The following is an 18,710-nucleotide window of genomic DNA, read 5'->3' as shown; positions in this document are numbered from 1 at the left end:
CACACAGGCTTAGTTGCTCCACGGCATGTGGGATCTTCCCAGACCAGAGCTTGAACCCATGCCCCTGCACTGGCAGGCAGATTCTTAACCACTGTGCCACCAGAGAAGTCCCTGCAAATGTCTTTATTTCACCTTTTTTGAATGGATCTAATTACATTTTTTAAAACTTATCAAAAAAAAAAAAAAAAAAAAAAAAAAAAAAACTTATTGAGATCAAATTCATGTAACATAAACTCCACTATTTTAACAATTTTAAGTGCACAGTTCAGTGGTTTTTAGTATAATCACAATGTTTTGATTGTGATTATCTAATTCATCACCATTATCTGATTCCAGAATATTTCCATCATTCCCAAAGAAATCCCATACTTCTCAGCTCTCCCCTCCTCCCATCTCCTGGAAACCATTAATCTACTTCTGTCTCTATGGATTTGCCTTTTCTGGATATTTCAAATGAATGTAATCCTACAACTGGTGGCTTTTTGTCTCTGGTTTCTTTCACTTAGTATTATGTTTTCAAGGTTCATCCATGTTGTAGCGTGTATCAGTACTTCATTACTTTTTTTTTCTTTTTTGGCCGTGCCGCGCAGCATGTGGGATCTTAGTTCCCCAACCAGGGATGGAACCTGTGCCCCCTGCAGTGGAAGCACAGAGTCTTTAACCACTGGACCACCAGGGAAGTCCCTAGTACTTCATTTTTTTTTTTCCCTAGTACTTCATTTTTGAAGTACAATTTCCCTGGGTGTAGAATTCTAGGTTAGCAACATTGTTTTTTCTTTTGGTATTTAAATTATGTCATTCTACTGTTTTCTGGCTTTCATAGTTTCTTAATGAAAAATCAGATATGCCTGTTATTGGTCCTTTGAAGATAATGCATCTTTGTCTGCTTTTAAGATTTTCTCTTTCTCTCTTTGATTGTCACCAGTTTTACAATGACATGCCAAGGCTGTCTATGAACAAGGACGTGGGCTCTCACTGGACACTGAATCTGCCAGCACCTTGATCTTGGCCTTCCCAGCCTCTAGAACTATGAGAAATAAATTTCCATTGTTTATAAGCTATCCCATCTATGGTATTCTGTTTTGGGTTTTTATTTTATTTTATTTTATTTTATTTTATTTTTTGGCCGTACCACCTGGCTTGCGGGATCTTAGTTCCCCAACCAGGGATTGAACCCGTGCCCCCTGCAGTGGAAGCATGAAGTCCTAACCACTGGACCGCCAGGGAATTCCCTATAGTATTCTGTTAAAGCAACCCACACAGACTAAGATATCCAGACTGCTATTTATGTTATCTAATGAATTTTAGTTCAGTTCTAGAATGTCCATTTGATTATTTGTATAGAATCCAATTTTCTGTTGAAATTCTCTATTTTCACCTATTTATCTATCTTTTATTTTCTATAGCATACTAGTCACAGTTATTTTAAAGTCCCCATCTGATGAGTCCAATATCTGAATCATATGGAGTTTTTGCTGACTTTTTGTCTTTGGTTATTTAGTTTAGCTTAGTTCAGCTTTGTTTTGTTTTTAGCATGCCTCATAATGTTTGATTCAAAGCTGGACCATGCAGATTAAAAATTATAGAAGCTCTGGATGGTATTAATCTTTCTCCAAAAAGGTTAATTTTTCTTCTTATAGACAGAGTACTGGAGGGTCACCTTGACCCCACTGAGGCATGTTTTAAGCTTTATTAGGGTTGGCCCATTGTAGTTTTATCTTGTCTTCTAGGGCAAGGTCCTTACCCCTGGGGTGTTGTCCTTCCTCCTGCAATATGGCCTTTGTTCCTAGGGTGCAACACTTCTGAGGCCTCAGTTAAAAGCCAGGGGTGTTTACCAAGGCCTCTACACCTCAGCAGGGTCCAAGCTCCAAGCTGAAATCTCTCTCAATTTATTGCTCTCTCAGCTATTGTTTTCTTCAGGATTTGTTGGAGTCTGACTCTGTGCATGCACAGCTTAGGAGTCAGTCAGCCACTTGAGAGAAATTTGTTCACAGATTTTTTGCTTTTTCTCGGTGGTTTCCTTCTCTCCAGTATTTTGACCCTTAAGTCCCAGGCACTTAGAGGATTCTGAAATCCTACCTGTATATTTTCAGCCCAATAAGATTACTGCTTTCTGCAAGGGCTCAATTCTTCTTGGCCACAATTTGGACAGTCCCCTCAGAAAAAAATCTGGGCTGGATCTTCCCTGTGTACTTCTCTTTTCTCAAAGACTGTAGCCCCCCATTTCCTCACTGTATTAGTTACTTTCTAACCCCTCAAAAGATATTTTATATATTTTATCTAGTTTTTATGGTTTTATTTCAGCGTAAATACAAATTTGTATTTGTACTCTTATTTGGGATCAGAATCCTCCCCAGTTTCATGTATATATAGGGCCTGCAGGGCCTTATATGATCTGGCCCTTGATGGGTTCTCTGACTCCTTCTTCTAGTCCCCTCTTTCCTCATTTCAATGCAGCCACATAGGCCTTCATTCTGAATGCTTATTCCCTTGTCTTGAACTTGCACTTGTCATTAACCTTTGCTTTTGGAACTCTTTCATTATGGTCTAAATGTTTTTGTCCCCCCTAAATTCATATGTTAAAATCCTAATGCCCACTGTGATGGTATTAGGAGATGAGGCCTTTGGAGGTGCTTAGATCATGAGAGTAGAACCCTCATGAATGAGATTAGTGTTCTTATAAAAGAGATCCCACAAAGCTCCCAGCTCCTTCCGCCCTGTGAGGACAGAGTTAGAAGTTGGCTGTCTGCAACCCATAAGAGGGCCTTTGCCAAAACCTGACCATGCTAGCACCCTGATCTTGGACTTCTAGCCTCCAGAACTGTGAGAAATAAGTTTCTGTTGTTTATAAGCCACCCAGTGTGTGCTATTTTGTTATAGAAGTCTGAACAGACTAAGTATATTTAGATCTGCCCCTCCCTTTTTCCCCTTTTTTTTTTTTTTTACAAATTTATGCCAATTCACTCTTAACTCAATGATCACTCTCTGCCTTTATATAAAATCTCCTTCCCACCCAAGTCATCCCATTTATCTTTTCTTTCTTTCTTTATTTTAAAAAATATTTATTTATTTATTTGGCTGTGCCGGGTCTTAGTTGTGGCATGTGGGATCTTCGTTGCAGCATGTGAGATCTTTAGTTGCAGCATGCAAACTCTTAGTTGTGGCATGTGGGATCTAGTTCCCTAACCAGGGATCAAACCCGGGCCCTCTGCATTGGGAGTGCAGAGTCCTAGCCACTGGACCACCAGCGAAGTCCCTGTCTTATTTTCTTCATAGTACTTATACTATCTGAAATTATCTTGCGCTTTATTCACTATCTTATTGTTTATCTCTCATATAAGCCAGTTCTTGAGCAATGCGTGACATATTAAAAAAAATGCTCAACACATATCTATTGGATGAGTTACGGAAGTGAGGATCAAGAAACAAAGGGTACAGTAAAGGGTAAAATGAATTCCTAGTTTGTGATAGAGACAGTCTGTTTTTATTGAAAAGTCACTGAGTCCAGGCGACCCAGGTCAGGTCAACCCTCTTCTCACTGGCCTGTGGGTTTGTGCTTTCTGTAAAGTCTGACTTCCCTGACACAGCCTGAGCTGGCCAGGTTCCCAGATTTCTCTCAGTTTCTTGCTTGTTGGTCACTGTGATTTCAAGATAGGCACATATACTCGTCCCTATCTCCAGAGGCAGTCTGTGGCCGGGTCTAGGGTTTCCTCACTGCAGGCTGTGAGATGGGTAACTGCTGGCTTCTCTTAGCGGATTGTCAATTTCTGGCCTTAAAACTGGCTTAAAAAATAAACTCCCACTTGTTGTCTGCACACATGGAGACCCATCATTGAAAATTAATGACCCTTATCCAGTGGTTAGGACTCTGTGCTTTCACTGCCAAGGGCCTGGGTTCAATCCCTAGTCGAAGAACTAAGATCACACAAGCTACATGCCATGGCCAAAAAAAATCAATTAATTAAACAATTAAAAAAATTAATGACCCTAAGTGACTTTTCAAGAACTTCAGGTCTGAGATTTACCTATGCCACATATCTGTTAAGGAACATGTACATTTATCTGTTCTACCCTGGGCTGTCTTGGTCAATGCTCAAGGTTGGCAGCAGCCTCAGCACCACATTATGGCAGTAACAGGAGTGAGTTTTGGTAGAGATGTCAACATGTCCTCATTCCTAGAGATAGAGGCCTGTGTCAGCCACAGTGGGCAGTCTGTACCCCTAAAATATTCTCAGTCTCAGGGGTTCCTTATGAGGCTCATGAGCCCCCACCCGACCTCTCAGGTTCTAGTTATGTCTGGTCTTCACTGCCCATTTGTGGGTCAGGAGAGCAGAAGCTGCATTTTTGAACACGGATGACCAGTGGGGATCACATGTCCCAAGCTGCCCTCACTCCCCAACATGGTATACTGGCAGAGTGGGATAAAAGTGCACCACGCCAAGTGAGAGGCCAGGGGTTCTGGTCCCAGGCTGGCAAAGTTCATCCTGGGCAGGACATTTAACCCTGCTGTGCAGAACTGTTACCATCTCTGCCATTCTTCAGGTGAGTGAGAACCCAACTCAGGCCTGATGCATGGCTCAGATGACACAATAGATGCGAAGATGCTTTAGGAAGATAACATCTCTCCTATGGAAAAGGAGGGGACACTGGTGTTAAGTGAAACAACCATCCCTGCCTATAGTGCTTGCTGAAGATGCTGCATGCATGTCAGCAAGACAGTTATGAGGCACAGACTTAACCTGAGGCCTCAAAGACATGTTTTGTTATTTTCTTTCCCTCCTTGAAACATGAGTTTAAATTCTGGCTTAAAATCTGGCTCACATGCAAAGGGCTTCCCAGTTTATTCATAATACTGGCTATAACTTTTTGAATTCCCTATTGTGGGCCAGGCACTTTATTATTTCTAATCTTCACAATTATACATTAGAGCTCCTCCTTTTCTTTCTCAGACGAGAAAAATGAGGGTCAGAGAAGTTAAAGGACTTGCCTAGTCTGCCGAAGAGCAAGGATTATAACAGGCTCTTTTCTTATTCTGGAACCAGTGCTCCTAACCCTGATTCAATGCTGCCTCCTTTTCTGGGTAAGAGAGGCTTTGGGGGCCGGTGGAAGGAAGCAAGGAGAAATGCAAGAAGAGGTTCTTAGATGCCGGAATACACCTGATCGTGTGAAGTTCACCTCTACACATAAAGTTTTTTTTTCAAGTCATTGAACGGATGACATACTCTACCGGCCATCTTGGTTGTGGCGAACCCAATCCTTTTTTTATTTTTCTGTGACGACAACCAAGGGAATTAGGCAAATCTGCCCTACCCAGATATCTTAAAGAGCACCAGGAACGCCCCCGGCAAAGAGCGCAGCTTTCCCGCCCGCCGAGGTCCGGGGCGTGGGCCATTCGGAGCTCGGCCACTCCCGGGCTTCGCTCCCAGCTGGCGGGTCTGCGCCGGCAGGAGAAGGGATCGGATGGACCCCGCCGGGCCCCGCCCGACTCCCCGCCCCCTCATTTAAATACGCCGCGCCGGCGGGTGCGTCGAGCTCGCCGCGGACTCAAGATGGCGGCGTGTGGACGTGTACGGAGGATGTTCCGCTTGTCGGCGGCGCTGCAGCTACTGCTGCTCGCGGCGGCCGGGGCCGACAAACTCCAGGGCCAGGGAGGCCACAGCCCAGGCCAGGGCCCGGGGGCCAACCTTCTGCCCCTCGGAGGGCAACCTGGAGGCGGCGCTCTAGGGGGTCAGCTCCAGCTGCCTCAGTCATCTCAGTTCCAGCAGCAGCAGCAGCAGCAACAGCCGCCTCAGCAGCCGCAGCCGCCTTTCCCGGCGGGTGGGTCTCCGGCCCGGCGGGGCGGATCAGGGCCTGGCGGGGCTGGCGGGGGCTGGAAGCTGGCGGAGGAAGAGTCCTGCAGGGAGGACGTGACCCGTGTGTGTCCCAAGCATACCTGGAGCAACAACCTGGCGGTGCTGGAGTGCTTGCAGGACGTGAGGGAGGTGAGGAGGCAGGACGGGGCCGGGAGGTCCAGGCCTGCTACGGGCCCGAGGGTGTCGCCGGCCTTGGAAGCCGCTGACGACGGTCTGCTGCTTCTCTCGCTTCCTTTGAGCTGCGCTCGCTCCTTCCCTCTCTGCTCCTCGCTCCCCGGCGCGTTCCAAGAAGGGGACCCCACCCCCACCTTTCATTACCTCTGGGTGCGGGGGTCTGGGACGCAGACCCCAGCTCCCGGCTGCAGTCGGCGAAGGCCCAGAGCGTGTTTATATTTGCTCCGGTCTTTTGTGTGATGCTCTAAGCGCGGTGGCTCCTCGGTGAAAACCTGTTTAGGATTTTGCCATCCGTTTCGACTTGGATAATTTGTAGCAACCCTTTTAAACATGAAAAATGGTTGGCGTACTTCAGCTGTTAAAGAATGCCCTGCTGTTTATTGGCAGTAGATAATGTTTGTTTAGGTAACTGTTTCTATTCTGATATGTATTGTAGACAGCAACCGAATTTACTGTCTTTACCCTATTCTTTTGTAATTCAAAAATTCCTATTATTTACCAGCTGCTGAAAGTAATATATGCTTTTTTTTTTCCTTCTTCTTCTTCTTCATTTCTTTTGGTCAATTTGTAATGAATCTCAAGTGTAAGCTGTTACTCCAAGTGATTTAGAGTCCCAGAGCTTGAAAAGTTGGGGCAGTATTTGAAGATGGATTGTGGGGTCTTTGCCTTTCTGACGTCTGAATATGATTTTAACAGTACCTTTTAATGCAGTCTAGGTTTGATGTTGTTTGATGTGATTCAGTTAAGTAACAGAGAATTTCTTCTCTGGATTTAATGCTGCAGACGTAAGTGCATTTTTGACAGTTACCAAAGTTTGGGAGCAAATCTGGTAGGGATACTTTTTTTGTAAGGTTTAGGTGTATAGAATTAGGCCCAAAGGTTGACAGGTAGAATGAAGCCACCGCTGGATACAATTTTATTTGGGAAGTTGTTAAGAGAATTTTCTAAGGTGTTCATGGTCATAGGAAAACCACTGGCTTGTTGAAAAATGCTAGTCTTGGCAGTTTTTTTCGCCCTTATCCACCTGTGATATTTGCTCTGGTATGCCACGCAGAGTAATTCACAGGAGGAAAAGATATACATGCTCAGGAGACAGCGAGAAGGGAAATTTCTAGAGCCACCAGAAATGTGGGGCCTTAGATGACTTATCTACAATTTGAAAACTAGGAAGATAATCCCTTGTTATTCTTTATTCTGCAACTACTCTTCTAGTCGATAACAGCTATGATTCTTAATTCTGTCAAGCTTCCTGAAATTTTCTATTGGGCCTTCGAGGATATATAATAGATGCTGTTCTCTCAAACTAGGATCCTAATATTGAAGACCAAACATTTGGTTAAGCAGTTTGTGGTAGAAACAGGATGTTATTAGGGAAAGTGGCAAAAAGTGGCCCATTCAAGGAATACATGTCTCCTTACGTGCATTAGGGACATTTGGAAACAGTCACTCACAGGAGCAGTCTTCCTTTGTCATGCATGTAGAAGTGTGTAGCAGCATATATAATCTGTAAATAACTTAGCTTTGACCACTTTTGGAGTCTTTTTAATTTGGTAGGTACTATCTTTCTTGCGTTAGTTAGTGTAAAGATCCTGGCCTGAAAATGTAGTCCCTGCTCCACCTTTGACTGTAAGATTCTCAGCAAGGGTATTCTTTTGGTAACTACATTTTTCTTCCTTTATAGGGACTTAAACTCTTTGAAGGTAGTTACTAGGTCCTGTATTTCCTATGTAACTTTTCAGAGTACCTAATTCAGTGCTGAGACTCAGTGAATAGTGTTGACTGATTGAAGGTGAGTAAGCTAATGGAGCCCGTTTTATGCTCTAGAGAAAGAAAAGGTGTCATGTAAATTGGAAGAGGTGGTTTGTGGGGGGGCAGGGGTTTCCAAATTTCCAATTTAATTAATTTTCCTCCAATTTTATATACATAAAAGTTGAAAGAATAGTATCATGAACAGCTGTGTATATTCTTTAGGAGTTGGAGCTATTTTTAAACTACTTTTTTTCCTTTAAAGACAGCAGAAAGAAATTTTATTCCACTTAGAGAATTAGTTAAATCTCAATTATGTGTTTGAAAGAGCATAACGATTAAAAAAGTAAACTAGCTAGGCACATTTGAAGTGAAAGTGTGGAATATGTTTTGTATGTGCTTTTTGGTAAGTAGGACAGTTTGATAGGAAAGTAGACATTTGTGCTTCTTATCCCTTTGGATACATATTTGGGGAAGATTGTTCTCTGTGCTCTTGCTATTAGAATTATGAAAAGACAAAGCATGTGAATATTTAAATGGTAGTATAGTAAACCACATTTTTATTTTGAAACAACGTGGGTAAGTTAAGTCTTAAGTTCAGATATTTTAAGGTTCTCTTTAGTGTTCAAAGTTATGTACTAATTCACTTAGAGAATCTATTTGAAGGTATTTATACTTACCTTTAAATAATTTCAGCGGATACTTTCCGTTTGTCTAATGCATCATATGCCACCAAATTAAAATTTTATGTGTGAACTATATTAAAACTGCACATAGGGCTTCCCTGGTGGCGCAGTGGTTGAGAGTCCGCCTGCTGATGCAGGGGACATGGGTTCGTGCCCCGGTCCGGGAAGATCCCACATGCCGTGGAGCGGCTGGGCCCGTGAGCCATGGCCGCTGAGCCTGTGTGTCTGGAGCCTGTGCTCCGCAGCGGGAGAGGCCACAAGAGTGAGAGGCCCGCGTACCGCCAAAAAAAAAAAAAAAAACTGCACATAGACTAAGATTAGTTCACAGCTTTTTCTCCTTTTGGCCACTATTTTAAGGTTATATGTTGTGGGGGATTCTTTTTTTAACCCTGTCAGCTGAGTCATACTTTTTAAAAGGTGAAGTATACCCAGCGGGTCCCCTGTTACATAGTGGGTATATTAGCAATAACGATGGATAGTAGTCCTGGTTACGTGTGTGTGTATGTATATGTAGTTAGTAGTAGTTCTAGTCATAAGAATATATAGCTAGAAGGTATAAGGCTAAAAAGGAAAAATACATCCTGGGCTGTTCTACCAGGTGGAGGAGAAGTAATACCAAAAGTATTACTGTCTAGTATTTGATAAAGAGATAAGACATGCTTTATGTTGAGAGTAATTTTAAAATAGTTTATATATTTTTGGCTGAAATGACCAACAGTATCTTTTTCTTTTTTTTTTAAAATAGATTTATTTATTTATTTTTGGCTGTGTTGGGTGTTCGTTGCTGCGTGCAGGCTTTCTCTAGTTGCGGCGAGCGGGGGCTACTCTTCATTGCGGTGCACGGACATTCCATTGTGGTGGCTTAGGTTGTTGCAGAGCACGGGCTTTAGGCGCGCGGTCTTCAGTAGTTGTGGCGCACATGCTCAGTAGTTGTGGCGCACAGGCTTCGTTGCTCTGCGGCATGTGGGATCTTCCTGGACGAGGGCTCAAACCTGTGTCCCCTGCATTGGCAGGCAGATTCTTAACCACTGTGCCACCAGGGAAGTCCTGACCAATAGCATCTTGTGTTTAGAAGTTGCAGATGGAGATGTTGGTTCTTTAGAAGTTTATTAGTGATGTGCATAGTTTTTCTTAGGCTGTTTTTTTTTTTGTTTGATTTAAAAAAAGAAACAAAAAACTTTCTAATATGGAAAATTTCAAACATAAACACAAATAGAATGGTATGATGACTCCCCACATACGCATCACACAGCTTCAGCTATCCTCACTTTTTTTTTTTTAATCACAGGGGTTGGGAGAATGGATATTTTAAAGCAAGTTCCAAACACTGTCATTTCTGTTATAAACACTTCAATGTGAGTCTCTGATAAGGACTTAAAAAAAAAAACCAGAATCTAATTGTTATTTTTTAGTATTTGAAAGCATTGTGAGTATTTTTTCTGAATTTCTTGGTACCTTGTCTTGATATATCAGTTTCAGGTTATAAATTTGTGACCACTATCTCTAAACTATGCACAGAGTGAATGCTTTGTAAATATTTATTTAAGATGGACTATTTTACATATTGAACAGGAATTAATATTTCAACATTGCAAACTGTAAACTTACTTTCAAACCCATAGGTGAACATTTTCTTATTCTATTCTTAGCCTTTCTCTTAACTGTACGTATCCTAAGATAGTATGCCATAATGTCTGTATTATCTCATTTATCCTGTGAGGTGGATAGTGTTATTATCTTAGTTGAGAAACAGGCTCAGAGAGATGAACTAATTTATCCAGTGTTATATCCTAAGTTGTAGGGGTGGTATTCAGCAAGTTCTCTTTGACTTCAAAGATTGTATTCTTTCTAATTTGCCATGGATGGTTGCAGCTATGGAAATTAGTATCTGGCTGTTGAGAACACCAGGGGTTCATAAGAGCACACAAAAGGAGAAGAGTCACCTGGAATTAGAATCTTCCTTTCTTCACTACCAAGAACAACTGGGTAGGAGCAGCATCTTTGCATTGGAGTATTGTCGATTTCTCAGGTGGACAGACTGGCATTATTAGACAAAGCTAATTTAATTACTAGTCTGAGTCCGTTACAAGTAGAGTTTCTGCTTCATGAAAAGATTTTCAGATCCCATTTCACCTTAAGCAGAATTTGTACTGGTATAATGGAAGAATTTAGATATATTCCCCTACTATTTGTATTGAATGAATGGAACACCACAAAGAGTAAACTAGGACTAGAGCTGGCAGTGCCATTAACTAATTCTATGACTGTGAGCAAGTCAGTTTACCACTCGAGTCTCAGTTTCCTCATGTGTTAAATGAGAGGCTTGGGAAAGAGTACAATTTACAATTTCTAAGATTCCTATTATTTAACCTTTATGAGTTGTTCCCTGTGTATATTCTCTGTATGTATGTATTTTATAGTTTCTAGGATTTATATATGTGACATCTCCTGGTTCCTTATTCATTCACAGGTGAAATAGTGAAATGAATAATGCAAACAGCAGTTAATCCAAACATCCTTTGGCTTTAGGATACATTATGATTGTTTTGTTTGAGCCAATATGGAATTTCCTCCTATGCTGACTCTCAGTGGTTGGAAGCAGTCTAACCACATAATCAAGGCATTTTTTTTTTGCGGTTCGCGGGCCTCTCATTGCTGTGGCCTCTCCCGTTGCGGAGCACAGGCTCCAGACACGCAGGCTCAGCGGCCATGGCTCACGAGCCCAGCCGCCTCGCGGCTTGTGGGATCTTCCCGGACCGGGGCACGAACCCGTGTCCCCTGCATCCGTAGGCGGACTCTCAACCACTGCGCCACCAGGGAAGCCCCTCAAGGCATTATTGATCCCCTATTATGCACTTATCATTGTGGAAGAACACTAGTACTTTAAGACACTACCATTGCTTACAGTTGGTTTGATAAATGGGATTGTGATCAAGAAACAGTTATATAAGAGAGTGTTCATCACTTGGTGTCACACAGACAAGTAAATTCTTTAGGGCAATGAAAAGAGCACAAAATTAGGATTTAGACTTAGATGGAACTCTGCTCTGCTACTCTTGGCTTAAAAATCTTACCACTTTTTTTTACACTTAAGTAGGGACAGTTTAGCCCTGTTGTAAGTGAAGATATACATGAGTTCTTGAGTTTGATGTGCTAGTTATATTTTTCTTTTTTATGTTAAGCAAAATATGTTACCATTAAAGTAGGCAGTACTAACACATACCACCAGGAATCATCTTGCTTATCACCTATGGTACATGCTTTGGAAAATTCTAAGACTGAATTATCGCTTAAGATCCTTCCAGCTCTGGTACTTTGTGATTCTGTCATCTGTAGAAATACAAAACATTGCAAGGGAATCATAAGCACAAGTGAAAAGGGAAGATGCTTTGAGAAATTAAGGGGGCTGTACTGACTGTACTGAAGTAGAGAGTTTGAGAATTTTTTCAGAGTCCAGATTATAAAGGGTCTTGCATACACCACTGTCTTGTTCTCCAAGTAAAGCCCAGAAATGGGATGTGTTTTTATCCCTGAGATAAAAATATTCCCACAGATAAGTGAGTTACCTGTAAAATAGCACTGTCACTTATGGAAGGAACTTTTTAAGAAGCTTCTTGATAAGACTGCTTTACAGTATATAGTTGCTGAATTATTTCATTGCTCTTTTGGAAGAAAATAAAATACTCGATCAGTCCAAGAGATAAGATGATACATTTCTCCTAATGTATTCAAAACAAATTTCATCAGCAACAATCCTCCCAAAAAACTTCTCCTGCTTATATGAGAAATGTATGTGGTATTTTAAAAAGAAGCAGTTAAAATGGCTTGTAGGATGTCATGCAAATTAATTTTTCTTCCTTCAGCAAACATTTATTGAATAAGTACTGTGTACAAGACACTGTGCTTAGTGTTAAAGGTTACAAATATTGATTATAGCTAGCATTTATCGAGGGCTTTTTGTGTGCCCTGCCCTAAGGGGCCAGATGTTCTCTAGGTGTTATATCTCATTTAATCCTATGAGAGATATATCATTAGTATTATTTTAATTATTACTATTTTTTAAATGAGCGAACTCCCTCAGGGCCAGTAAGTAGTGGAATTGATATTTGAAAGCAAGTCTGTCCAACTGTAAAATGGCTCTTTCCCCCTCCCCCTATGCCTGTGGTAGTCACCAGCTATATATGTTGCTACTGAGCAGTTGAAATGAGTAGTCTGAGTTGAGATGTGCTGTAAGTGCAAAATGCACACTTGATTTTAAAGACTTAGAACACACAGGAAGGTAAACTATCTCAATTTTTTGGGGGGGGGGTAGGGGTGCGCTGCACAGCTTGCAGGATCCTAGTTCCCCCACCAGCAATCGAAACTAGGACCTCAACAGTGAAAGCACAGAGTCCCAACCACTGTACTGCCAGGGAATTCCCGTCTCAGTTTTTATATTGATTACATGTTTGAATGATAATATTTTGGATATATTGGGTTAAAAACATTATTAAAGCCAGTTTTACTTTTTATTTTTTAATGTGACTACTAGAAGACATAAAATAATATATGTGGTTTCCATTATATTTCTGTTGGACAGCACTGATCTGGAAGAAGAAAAAGGTATCTTTATTAAAACTATAATACAAGTTATAAAGTAGTAAGTACCTTAAGAGAAGGATAAATTAAATGCTATGCGCATACGGTACAGGAAATGGTTGGGAGAATCAGAAAAAAACTCTTCACTGCTTTTCAGTCTTAAATTGATGTTCATATCATGAAATTCTTAATTTAGCCACCTTAAAATGCCTGGTTAATAGATGGATGTCATTTTCCTCATGCCGACTTTATAAGTTGTAAAGGGGTACAGTAGCTCCTTCAGATTAAGAGGAGCTGAACTCATAAAACTGGAAGCCAGCAAGTGACTCATCTTTATCTGATTGAGTTAGATATATTTAAAACTTAAGAAAGAACGTCAAGCGATGGCCCTCAGAACTGTGCCAGTACTAACCCTTGTATCTGCATTAAAATAGAGTGTGGAGGAACAAGAGTGTGGACTGGAATCTAAAAACAATGAATTAAGAGAAACAGACATTTATTTTCATTCTGTTTTAATAATTTTACTGAAATTAGAATATTATGTTAGATCGACTGCGTGGTGTTTACAGTACCTATAAATTCTCCTTTGAAGCCTTGAATAACATTATAACTCTATACAGGGGGAGTCATAGTGAAGATGGGTACTTGGTTGAATTCCTGGATCTGTATCCTTGTAGAACAGAACAAAGAACAAACTCTTAAAACATTTTTGTGTTCCTTAAAAAAAAAAAAAACCAAATGTGATGTATAGTTAAAATCACAAGGAAGATAAACAGTGAAGTGAAATGATATGTGAGAGAAACTAACCAGGAGAATGTGCGTATGTTATAAATCAATTCAAATGCAGAGTTGCCAAAAAAAAAAAAAAATGAAAGAAAAAAATCATGTTTAAAGAAAATGCTCTGATGTCTAGGAAGGTTTCAGTTGTAATTTAAGTTAACATAGAAAGACAGACTGCAAGTCACTTAACAGAATTCCCAAAGTTCCTATGCTGGCCAAATCAGCTCCGTAATGTGATAAACATAAAGTGAACAAAAACTTCAAGGAGGGAGAAGGGAATGCAATGGAGAGTTTTAATCATGCACAAAGCCTGCCATTTGTTAATTAATGCCATCTACTGCGCATACTTGTTGCACATGAAATAATCAGCAGAGATAAGGTCCTATAGTCATGTGGAGCTCATCATAGGAGGAGCAGTGTGGTGAGTGGTAAAGAGTGGGCTCTGGAACTGCAGTCCTGGATTCAAATCCTAGCTCACTTACCACTTACTGTGACCTTGGACAGATTTATCTCTTCAGCCTTCACTTTCCTTATGTGTAAAATTGATGTATGAAACCACTCCCACAGGGTTATGAAGAGGATGAAAATAATTTAAATATATAGAGCATCCATCAAATTGCAGTTGCCCATCAGTGGTCTTTCTGCCCTTTGTTGTTGCAGATGACGTCCTTCAAGATTGGCTTTATGTTCACTGTCTTAAGAGAAATCTGAAGTAAATTGTAATGTGCCACACCTTTTATTATAATCCTTCCAAGGCTTCTTCAAGAAAGCTATAGTTGAACTTGAAGAGTAGTAAGGTCAAAAACTTTTTATAGGACTTCCCTGGTGGCACAGTGGTTAAGAATCCGCCTGCCAGTGCAGGGGACACAGGTTCGAGCCCTGGTCCGGAAAGATCCCACATGTTGCGGAGCAACTAAGCCCATGCACCACAACTACTGGGCCTGTGCTCTAGAGCCTGCGAGCCACAACTGCTGAGTCCAAGTGCCACAACTACTGAAGTCCGTGTGCCTAGAGCCCGTGCTCTGCAACAAGAGAAGCCACCCAGTGAGAAGCCCGGGAACTGCAACGAAGAGTAGCCCCCGCTCACCACAACTAGAGAAAAGCCCGCGCGCAGCAACAAAGACCCAAGGCAGCCAAAAATAAAAATTTATTAAAAAACAAATAATAAAGGTAGTATTTTAAAAAAAAACAAAAAAACTTTTTATAGAGTCTTTACCAGGTATTTAAACTGTGTACACTTTGAGGTTGTGGAGTGCAAAGGACTGAATTCTCTGGGTAAAGGAACTCAGTTCTACCAAATGTTCTTCATTCTCTTGGCCTAAATGATGCCTAAATTTGGAATATACTGCCTATCAGACAAAGGAAATCTCTGTTCTTTGATATAAGAGGGAAAAAATTAGCTCTTCTATTTCTGAAGACTGTGTTGCTTAAAACATTCTCCCTCTGTAGAATGGAATGACTTTTATCAGCTGAGAAACAGAAGGCATTGATTGTTATCTTTTTGCCCTTTGTAAAACCAGATAGATATAAAAATCACTTAAATTTTCCTGAAAGTTGGCAACTTTTCAGAGGGAAAGTAATATGTAAGGACTTTTATGTTGCTACGGTGGGAACATTTTCTGGCCTATGAAACAGTCTATATTGAGGTATAAATACATAATCATACATTAAGGACAGCACAAAATATTCTCAGTATGTAAGCCTTCTTTCTGAGGTAATTAGGTAGTAGAGTTAGTTTTGAATAGTTTTGAAATAGGCAAAATTCCACAATCTCGGGACTTCCCTGGGGTCCAGTGGTTAAGACTTCGCGCTCCCAATGCAGGGGGCACGGGTTCAATCCCTGGTCGAACTAAGATCCCACATGCCACATGGTGTAGCAAAAAAAAATCCACGATCTCTTATTCAAACTCTGATTTGCTAGGTTAGGACCTGACTGACGTGTGTATAGATAAAAGCTTTTAGCGTGTAGAGTTGTTGGTTTTCTTTTAAATCATTATAAGAAGTTTCAAGAATTTATACGATTATGTATTGATTTTCAACTTGAAAGTATCATCTGAAACAGGAGAAATTAGAGCAGTGAAAGGGGAATATGAGATTGGTATGGTTCCCTTCCTCTTTTGGAAACAAATTCACATTCTTTAGTCCATGGTCTCAGGCTGCTTCTCCATTCTCCAGCTCTGCTTCCCACTAGCTCCCTACATGATATCCTGCTGATCACTACCTTTCCCCCAAGTCGTTTAATGGTATTGGCTTCCAGAGAGTGCCAGTTACAGCTGTTGAGTTTTTATGTAAATATTTTGTTGGCAAAGATTTTATATTCAGTGATTTGAGAAGTTTCTGCCCCAGACTGTTGCTCATTACCTTTCCCTTTGCACAGTCCACTGCCCCTGCCAGTTCTCCTTTAAGCATTGTTTTCTGGCTTGTTTTTACTAGCAGACGGAACCATAAGAATTACTAATGTTTGATCATATTTGATTTATAAAAAGCAGTTTCATATGGTTCAGTCTGTTGTTCATCTTGCTCAGATTTTGAGTAAGCAGTATATGCTTCTGTAGCAATATCATTGTTTCCTTTTGTATCATCTTAAACTCTAGAGACAGGAGAAATTTAGTCATTTTAGTGTAGGGCTTTCACCTTGGGAGTCTTCCTGAAATTTTTTTCCCAGCTTCTCATTTGACTTATCTGCCCCTAGGACCAAAAGAAGAGAACCATTGTAGATTGTTTTATATTTTTACTCATTCATTTGTGAAATATTTACTGAGCACTCACTGTAGGGGTTAATTAATAAGCAAGATGATTATTTGGCATTAAAAGAAGGTGACATGAGAGTTTTGTTTCTTAAAAAATAATGTATTCTGAAAAACTTTTCTTACCTCTCTTACAATAGGGGAAATGTGGAACCAGGTATAAATGTCAGGGAAGAACTCACCAAATATACTTGCTTTTTAAAACTTGAGTATTGACCTAACAACCTTCTCCCTAAATATTTAGTTACTCTGAGTTAAGTTGCTAGCTAACATTTAGTTTATGGAACCCTTTAAATCTCATTTGCAGTTCTTGATAATGGTATGTGGTAGATAGGACAGATATCAGCCGTATTTTACAGACAGAAAAACCACAAGAATCAGGTGGATTGTGATTTGTCCAAGTCTTGTAAGTATTAAGAAACAGAGCTTAGACGCCAACTCAAGCCTTTTTAAATTTAAAGCCTCTGTTTTTCCGTGTTACCACATTGCTTCTCTGATAATTTTCACATTTACATAAATGATATATTTTCATATTTTAAAATGTATTTTTATAGCCCGTTTTTATTTAAATCTGCCAACAAATATTTGAACACATACTGTGTGCCCCTGTTTCTTAAAATAATTTTTCTGTTCTCCTCTCCTGGGCGCTAATCTTACACAGGTTAAATTGCTTGCTATCGTCTCACAATCGTGAGGCTCTTTTCTTCACCCTCCTCTCCCCCCCTGCAGTGGGGTTGGGTTTTTTTTTTCCCCTCTGTTTCACTTTGGATTATTACTATTGCTGTATTTTTAGGTTCATAGGTCTTTTCTTCTGTGGTTTCCAGTCTGCTGTTAGTGCCATCTGTCCAGTATATCTTTTGTTTTAGATACTCTATTTTTCATCTGTAGAAGTTTGATTTGGATCTTACATACATACTCCATTTCTCTCTTCGTTATGTTCATATTTTCCTTTACAACCTTGAATGCATTTGTAATAGCTGTTTTAAAAAGGTCCTCATCTGCTAATTCCATCATCTGTCATTTCTTGGTCTTTTTCCACTGATTAATTTTTCTTCTGGTGGTCACCTTCCTACTTCTTTGCATGTGTGGTGATTTTTTTAATTGGGTGTTGGTCATTGTGCATTTTACATCTTTGCTGAATTTGGTCGAATTCCCTTAAAGAGTGTTAGATTTTGTCTGGCACACAGGTTACATGGAGATCAGTTTGATCCTTTTGAGGCTTGCTTTTAAACTTTGTTAGGGCAAGTCCAGAGCAGCCTTTAGTCTATGTCTACTTTAATTCTACTGCTGAGATGTGACTCTTCTGGGACTCTACCCAATGTCCCAAGTTATGTGAGGTCTCTCCTTTCTGGTTGGTGGGAATGAACTACTCCCTGCCTTGTCAGCTTCAAGAATTATTTGGCGTATTTGCTTTTCAGTGTTTCGTTTCCCACTGCATACACATAGGATAGGACTTGACTCAGGGCGATCCCTCTGAAGATCTCCTGTGTTCTTTGTACAGCTCTCCTTTCCATTACTCTCTCTGTCTTGCAAATTCTGGCCACCTTGGATCCCCTGAACTTTGATTTCTCTCCTCTACTCAGCAAGTACACTAGAGTCTGTTTGGGTTCCTCCTCCCTGTGCTGCAGCCTAGAAACCACCTCCTGGCAGTAAGATGGGGTGATCGTCAGGCTCACATTGTTTCACTTCTCTCAGGGATCATAGGCTTATGCTGCCTGTTGTCCAGTGACTGAAAATTATTTCATATATTTTGTCTGGTTGTTAATTACTACGGGGGCAATTTCTGTGGTAATTAATCCTTTGTGAGCAGAAGTAGAAATCACCATCCCTTGAAGTTTAACTTCTGACCTATCAAATGGAAATGAATAGAAGAATTTGTTAGAAAAGGAGATTAAGCATTATTTATTAAAATTGTAAATGTATATATCTATCTTTTGCGGTAACAATCCTACTTCTGAAAATTTATACATAACAGTATGATCAGTGTGTAGGAGGTATTTAATTGAAGTTTTTTTTTTTTTTTTTTTGGTAATAGCAAACAATTGGAAGCAACCTAACGCCCTTCAATAAGGAAGTGATTAAATAAATTTATTGTGCATCAATACAGTGAACTATTGTATTACTGTGGAAAAGAAACTCTTTATGTC

The 18,710-nt window shown here is 40.4% G+C and overlaps 1 protein-coding gene across 1 annotated transcript in view; it reads left to right on the top strand.

Annotated features, from left to right (window-relative positions):
* Positions 1-5,543: 5,543 nt before the first annotated feature.
* GLG1 (golgi glycoprotein 1) overlaps positions 5,544-18,710 on the top strand; it is a 150,461-nt gene continuing 137,294 nt past the window's right edge. Inside the window, exon 1 of the mRNA XM_024735478.1 lies at positions 5,544-5,981. Coding sequence (XP_024591246.1) covers positions 5,550-5,981 — 432 coding nt within the window. The 5' untranslated portion in view covers positions 5,544-5,549. The remainder of the gene's footprint in view (positions 5,982-18,710) is intronic.

This window comes from Neophocaena asiaeorientalis, unplaced genomic scaffold (genome assembly GCF_003031525.2).
Source record: "Neophocaena asiaeorientalis asiaeorientalis breed wild unplaced genomic scaffold, Neophocaena_asiaeorientalis_V1.1 scaffold40, whole genome shotgun sequence".
NCBI classification, from domain to species: domain Eukaryota; kingdom Metazoa; phylum Chordata; class Mammalia; order Artiodactyla; family Phocoenidae; genus Neophocaena; species Neophocaena asiaeorientalis.
This window is presented reverse-complemented; position numbering and strand designations above follow the sequence as displayed.